Source organism: Apium graveolens, chromosome 8, assembly GCF_009905375.1.
Source record: "Apium graveolens cultivar Ventura chromosome 8, ASM990537v1, whole genome shotgun sequence".
Classification (NCBI taxonomy): domain Eukaryota; kingdom Viridiplantae; phylum Streptophyta; class Magnoliopsida; order Apiales; family Apiaceae; genus Apium; species Apium graveolens.
In genome coordinates, this window is record NC_133654.1 from 241358285 (window position 1) to 241366339 (window position 8055).

At 27.6% G+C, this 8055-nt stretch overlaps 1 protein-coding gene across 1 annotated transcript; it reads left to right on the forward strand.

The window, feature by feature from the left end:
• The first annotated feature begins 1953 nt into the window (after nt 1-1953).
• On the forward strand, nt 1954-2882 carry LOC141680504 (jacalin-related lectin 2-like). Its single transcript, XM_074486712.1, has 2 exons — nt 1954-2148; nt 2583-2882. The coding sequence occupies exons 1-2, from the start codon at nt 1954-1956 to the stop codon at nt 2880-2882; spliced, it is 495 nt and encodes a 164-aa protein (XP_074342813.1).
• Nucleotides 2883-8055: the final 5173 nt, after the last annotated feature.

An 8055-nucleotide genomic window follows, 5' to 3' on the forward strand; every position in this document is an offset into this window, starting at 1 on the left:
GCCAAAGTGAAGACATGAAGGTAAGAGATCTCGACAAGACAAATTCTCTTATAGAGAACTCGAAGACTTCGATAAGTCAAAACAACTATAGAGTGATGAGAAATCTCGATAAGCCAATATACTTATCGAGATGTCAAAATCTATATACCAAACTGGAGATCTCGAGGTAAAACTCAAAGTACAAAGTGCAGACCAGTTAAATATCCAAGATTATCAATCGACAAAGAATCCAATTAATTGGATTAACAAGTCTACAAAAGCAGCTTGAAGAGTACAAGACCAAAGGCCAAGATTAACTAGCAAAGTAAAGTTACAAGCGTGCAAGATTAGCAAAGATACACTAAGTTAGAAATAGAAAGATTAGGTTATCCAAAAATAGGGTTTAGTACATGCTACTGTATACTGTGTAATAACCAGTGTTTACTGTTCTATAAAGTAAATACTGAATGCTTTGATTTAAAAAAACAATTTAGATCAGAAATCTTGTATTCTCTAAAGGAAGATGTTAAACTCTTTATCAACAAAGAGCCTAGCAATTTTGAAGCAAAACATTCTTAATTTTAATATAAAATTAAGTGAGTTTTGAAATATCTGTGTTCACTCTTTTTATTTGTTTAAATTTAGTACTAACACATTTCAGATTTCACTATAAGGTTTTAATTTACTTTGTTCATCACCATAAACACTTCAAGAAAAGCAGAAAAATACAAAAACACATTCACCCTCTCTGTGTATGATTCATTATCTAACAATGTTAATATTGATCAATATGTTTCTGTTGTAAGCTTATCCTCTAGAATTGATACATGAAATATTATTGCAATATTATCGCCTAATAAAACATGTAATAAAACTAAGCAACTGGAGCGTCTCTTTTATTGAAAGATCATACGATTAGTAGTTTTTTGTTTTTTTATATGGTTCTTCATCCGCTTCTTCCTCGTACAAGCTACATATCACCACCATTAACACTATGATTACTAATGTATAAGGGTGTTTGATCACATAGTTATATGCGGTGTGTGCTAAAATTATCATTAAACTGAAATAAGTTCCAGATTGTGAACGGGGAAAATCAAATAACGATTACATACAGTGCGGTACTAGCCGTAGCCTGGAAGGACAGTAGTGAAAAGTCGAAGAAGTTAAGTCGGAAAAATTGAAAATAAATTTGTGTGTATTTTTTCTTTTCAGAATTCTTTGCGAAATTATCAGCTACTTATTTTTATTCAAATTCAAGTAAAATGTAATATATCCCTAATGCTAATAGTTATAATAGTTGGCTAAAAATATTAAATAAAAAAATAGGGATGATAAGAAATGGGCTTAGTTATAGTAACGAATAGTTATAAATTTTGATAAGGAAAATTTTGATTTAGTAAATATAGCCAATAAATCATGATTTTTCACATTTTTTTTATAAGAAGTGTTTTGCATTAAAGTATTACTTTTTTAACATATTACGTAAATATTATAGTTAATGATTTTTTTTATTGAAGATGCTCTCACAGCGGTGTAAAATATTATGTTTAGTAACATAATCATTAGTGTTACCATACTTATATTAAACAAAACAACCGATGCAAATTTATCATATTGTTCTTTTTTGTAGTGTGTGCAGGAGGAAATTTTGATAATATTTTTTTGCGCAAAATGCAACTTAAAAGAATACTAAACGATGTGAAAGAACATGGAGGAGTGAAAGGGTGGTCAGGTTAAAAGGATTATGTTGATTAATGTGAAAGAGTAAACGCATAATTAAGAAGTTTTTGTGATTTGTGATGAATTTGACCATAGCTCTTCATATCCTTTCCAACTCAGCCGACCCCAAACGGGAATGCTCGTTCAGCTTTGTTATATATTTAATGGCATTTCATGCCTCACATCAGTAGTTAGTACAGCTAGCTAGTGTGATTTCTATCTTAAATTGAAATAGTATTAATTCTTATCACCATGTTCAAATTTGGGCCATCGTGGGGTAATGGATATGCCTGGGATTACAAAGGCAAAACTGAAATCGCACAAATCATCGTTTCACGGTCTGAAACTCGTATTAATTCAATCAATGTTCTTTTTGTTGAAGATGGAGGTAATAAACTTGTCATGGCCCGGAATATTGATGGTGATAGTACTCATTCCTTAAACACAGTAAGCAACTTCGTTTGTAATGATCAATTTATTTATTTATTTATTATTAATTTATTTTTCAGAACGGTGTCTATGATAGTTAAATAATCTTATACATAATGATGTTAATGCAGATTAGTTTGATTATCCACATGAGGTCATTATTGGAGTAACCGGCAAATACGGAACTAATGATTTATATGGCTTAGATGGAAAGCATTAGAGATGTATTACTATTGTTACAAACAAATGCAAATACGGACCGCTAGTAGTAAGCTCAACAGCATTCAAGGAAGTGGAGTTACAAACAGTATTATTTATGGGCAGTGTTGATGGTGGTAGTATTTTCTTGAACACAGTAAGCACCATTTCTATCGATCATGAACAATAGATTACCTATAGCTTCATTGTGAACTGTGTTTGCGATAACAATATATTTAAATAAATTACTGCAGATTATGCTTGATTATCCACATGAGGTCATTACTGGAATATCTGGCAAGTACGGAACTGATCTAAATGTCCATGGATCAAAACGCTTGAGATGTATTACTTTTGTTACAAACAAAGGCAAGTACGGACCGCTAGAAGTAAGCTCAGCAAAATACAAGAGGGAAATTGAGTTCGAATATGATGTTGGATGTAAGCAATTCGGTGGATTTTTTGGCACCTTCACTTCTGATGGCATAGAGACTATTGGAATGTATTTGAAGCCCCTTGAAAAGCTTACAATTCACCCAGTCAAAAAGGAGTGATCAAGCAGAGTCAGATAGTTTCAATTATTTATGTTGAGTAATTAGTGTGTTCTTTAACATAAGGGCTAATTGTTAATGAAAAATTTTATTTGAATATTTCCGAATGATCCTATGTACCTGTTATGAATCTTAACTCTTATTGGAACCTCTAATAATCAGGTAACTTTTATTTAAGCATTTTATTAATTTAAGCTTTATGTTAGTGGTTAATGTTATTGGATTTTATTCTGAGTAATACCAAATCAGTCAAGATATCGACAACATAGCGATACCATAATTCCAAGAATTGGTGGACAACACGGGGTTCATAGTTATCTACACCCATCGACTTAAGAAGAGTTTTGACAATCTTTGCATCTCTAGGCAAGTTTTCCTCTCCATCTGTCATATTACACCTTTAACTTGTTTTCTGTGTGCAGAAGAAAATATTTGTAACGATTTTTCAGGCATATGGCCAAATCAATACTCCCCATTTAAGACATGGAACTTGTTGATATAACACAATTTCAAATATAAAAGTCTATCGGCTAGACAGGCTCTCTATCCCATTTCTAGCTCAATATAACAATTAATTACTTTATTTATTTTTCAGAAATACCTTATAAACCTTATTTCCTAACAAGTCATAGCCGGATGATTGGACGCTGATCAACAACTATAGTTAAAAATCTGGATACATGAATCTTATCACTAGAAAGATATATATAAAAAAAAAACAAATATGACATTACATAACGAGAGATTGATCAATAGTAAGGATGAAAAGCACACAAGGCTTCTAATCTAACAAGGTAATAATGTGATGCAAGTAATTCAGAAACTACATATAAGATTCATTATTTATTTAATCGAACATTCTGAAAACATTACTGTCGTAACCATAAAGTACCTGCTTTCTTTCATGATTAGGAAAATATCAAATAAAACACTAGTCATAAATTACAAAATCAGGGGCAGATATCAAATAATTTCATTGCTGGTACAAGTAATTTTTCGAACATCACAAAAATTAAAGCTTTATTCACACGAGAGGCTGAGAAGGAGGTGCTGTCGCCAGAGAGGTAAACACAGGAATTAACGGCCTCGTTGCTGACCAGCTAGCTTTGTTCGTTTGGGGTTTGTATAACCTGGCGATGGGCCTCTGTCATAAAATATGACCATTAGTAAATTAGAAATTTAGGTCACCAAAATGACCAATGGAGCTATTCATACAAATATAATCATATTAATCACGGTAAATGTCATAAAATCACTTTATAAAATTTTAAAAGGATTAATAAATTTATATAAATACTTATGATTATTGAGTCGAATTTATAAAAATAATTTTGAAAAATAAATAAATATTATTATTGAATTAGTATATAGAGAAAGATTGAAACTATTCACGAATTAAAGTCGTCAACGATTAAAATAACGCTATATTAATTCCTATACTATAAATTATAAAACAACCATGTACAACCTATATCAACACAGTTATCTATAACATATTATCAAATACATATCTCATACGACATACATATGTTGTTCAGTACAATCTTGTGCGAACATTTTAATATGATATCAATTACTGTACACCCATACATTAAGTTGTACGGAGACATGGTAGATTTCAAATAAAATTAGTTTTAATTACCGTACATCCATAAAATATTGGACATACACAAACTACAATTACTATCGACAAATCTTTAACTCAAATATTACATCTATTGAGCAAGATTGAAGTTGTATGCATAACTTAACAATGCTGGTTTGAATAACTCAATATAAAACAAAGAATTTGAAAATAATCTATATTCCACTAGAATTAGTACAAAATATTTTGTAGGTATATACATAATGATTTTTGGTAACTGTAGTGAAGAAGACGTCAATACAGATCCGTATGAAGTTCATTAATATGTTTTAGACAACGAATGACTAAGGTTAAAGTCATTTGAAGCAGTTATTAGGACTAGTGTGAAGACCTGAAGAATTTTATGTTGGGAATACGGACTATTACACCAACATAGAGGCAATTATATATCACTAGGGACTTTTTGCCCGCGCTACGCGCAATCCAAATTTTATCCATTTTGAATTTTTTTTTCTCGAAGTTTGTAATTTTTATAACATAAACGGTTATCTTCTAGTTTTATTTAATTTATTTATTATAGTTATTTAGGTTCCGTTTATTTTGAAATATAAAATTGATATTATAGTTTAACGTTAAATCTCAATATTTTATTTTAGTTTTCGCTCTCTCACATTTTAACCAATTAAAAATCTTTTAACTCATATTTTAACATTTCTCTTTTACGTTTTTAGTAGTCAATATTTTAATAATTTGTACAACAAAACTGAGTAATTTTTTTTAATTAAATACTTTTTAAAAAAATCCAGTAAATATTACATAACATACAATTTATTGCAATATTTTATTTTAAAATCAAAAAAATACAAAAACCCGCTTATATTAAAACATAATATATAACACTATTTTGTAAAATTGTTTTTTTTAAATTATAAAAAATGAGAAAATATGAAAAGAATTAAAAAACTCAAACAACCCAAATAAGTTGACTTTGTGATATATTAAACTCCTGTCTCATCCAAGAATCATACAAAAGATAGTAAAAATTAATTTTACAAATTGAAACGTCGTAGATAACCGTAATCTTGACAGCAAAACTCTTTTGACATCCCCTTTCGACGATCTTTAGAGAATCAACACACGAAAATTGTCATTACTGATTTGAAAAATATAACGAACACATATTGGATATGTATATAATATGTACAAACATATATTACTAAATCGCGCGAAGAGGAAGAAAAATAAAAACAAATAGAGAAAATGAGATGTTTGAGATCTAAAATCAAATGGTTGGTGTACATAGCCCATCTCCATCTTCTGCCTAAACCAAAACTAATATAGGTAAAGAATAATAGTACAAACATATTAAATCTATACAAACAACAATACTAAAATTACATAAGGGAAGGAGTGAAGAGAAAAATAAAAAGAAAAATGGAAAAAGAAGATATATGATTTACTAACCTATTTGTTCATTGTGCTGCATTAGAAAATGAAACACAATTAAAGTCCGCATATAATCCGCAAAAAGAAAGAAGAAAATGAGATTTTGAATTTAAAATTTAAGAGAAGAAGAGTAATTAACGTGTATATATCAATTTAATTTAACCGAATTTACAAATCAAGCAAGATATAAATTAGTTATAGTTTCTATAAATAAGTAATTTGAAATTCAAAATTCAAAAATATAACAAATAAAGGAGTAGGATAATTAGTGATATGAGAATATCATGACAATATCTTGAATAATAGATTCAAATTTGAATTTTAAAAAATATCTAGCTTGATTAGTAAATGGGTCAAAATTAATTTAATTGGATAATCCATGAATCTAGTAAAATATGTTAATTGATTATATTTGATGTATACAATTTCCAAAACATAAACATTAGTACATTAAAATTATTTTTCTAATGGAAAATGTTTATTAAAAAATTCATTTTAATATTACTGATAGCCATCTTACAGTGACACCTCGTAATTTAAACATTATAAAATAAATTCTTCAAAAAAAATATTATAAAATTAAAATATTTCTTTTCTTGACATATTTTGCTCTAAAATATTTTAAAATTAATTAAAATATTTGAGTTATGGTGTACTATTGAAAATATCTCTTATTTATCAAGAGGATATAACCTGTCATTGATAATTGTCAAAAAAAAAGAAAAAAAGTAATAAAAGTTTCATAATGTAGGATTCATATTAGTGATATCCTCTGTTATAAAAATCGGCCGATTTTTCAAAAATCGCCGATAAATCGCTCAAAAATCGGTCAAAAATATTTGTCCGATTTGACCGATTCCCGATAAATCGCCGATTAATCATCCAATTTTTTAAAAAATGTCCGATAAATCGTAAATCAGTACCTCAACCGAATAATTCCGATCTTCGAAATCTGTAACACTGGTGATATCATGTATTTTAAACCTTAAATACCAAAATATTTAGAAAATATAAATATACATTTTTTAACGCAAAAGATTATGAAATTTTTAGAAATTATGAGTGTGCTTTTATAAAATTCAAAAAGCATAATTTATCATTAACGTTTTTCTTCTAAAAAAATATATTCAAAAGGTGATTACATAATGAAAGTTTAAAAGCTGACAACTATCATTTATCTATACTAAATATTAGAGCACAATAGTCATTTTGCTTGTTGAATATATAAAAGTCAGTCGGATAAAAAAAAATTATACATGCCATTACACATAATATAATTTATTTTAACTCAAGTTTAATTAAATATTGACATTGAAATAATTTTTCTATATAAAATATATAATTTTTTTCTTAACATAATTGGAAAATAGGTTACTGTAATTGATGTGCATAAAAAATTGTTTTAGAACTATAAAGATTTAAATATTTTAAAAATTGTTAAACTGAAAAATGTAATGATAAAATATAAGTAATTTGAAATATTATAGAATTAGAAGATTCAATACAAACTTCTCGACCCACGCCTCACATTTTAAATATTATTAAATTAAAAAATATAATTATAAAATATATATTAAATCGTTAGTTACATTTATAGCTAAACTTCTTTCATCCTTTTTTTGACAGTGCCAAGATACACATTAACAAAATAAAATTATAAATTTTTATATTGGTAAATATATACTATAAACAATTGAAAATTATATAATTATTTCCAAATTTTGCATGTTCCTAAATAAAATCTAAATTTGTATATTTGTAAAGAAAATATAAAAGATGATAAGTAAATATAAAATTAAAAATTTATATTTTAATATGATTGAAACTTAGGGTAATATTATTATTAATGTAACAATCTCTACTCGTTATTCAAATTTTTGGATCTCTTCATTAATTCATTCACGTTAGAGATTTCAATATCAAAATACAATAGATTTCATGATCTTTCATAACATTATGTAAGTTTACCTTGTCCACACTTTTTGATGATATTACTCAACATAGCTGACTCCTATAATTTAACTACTATAATTTAACTGAATTCTTTAATATTTAATCTTTTTATCATTCATTTGCTCACTCACGCTTCATATTCACTAACAGTATTCACATCCATATGCTTAACCTACCTTGTTAATCTTTATA

Excerpts from the sequence above, each read along its gene's own strand:
- LOC141680504 (XM_074486712.1), top strand. The coding sequence starts at position 1,954 with ATGTTCAAATTTGGGCCATCGTGGGGTAATGGATATGCCTGGGATTAC. Across the intron at positions 2,149-2,582 it reads GTACTCATTCCTTAAACACA|ATTATGCTTGATTATCCACA; the intron begins GTAAGCAACTTC and ends AAATTACTGCAG.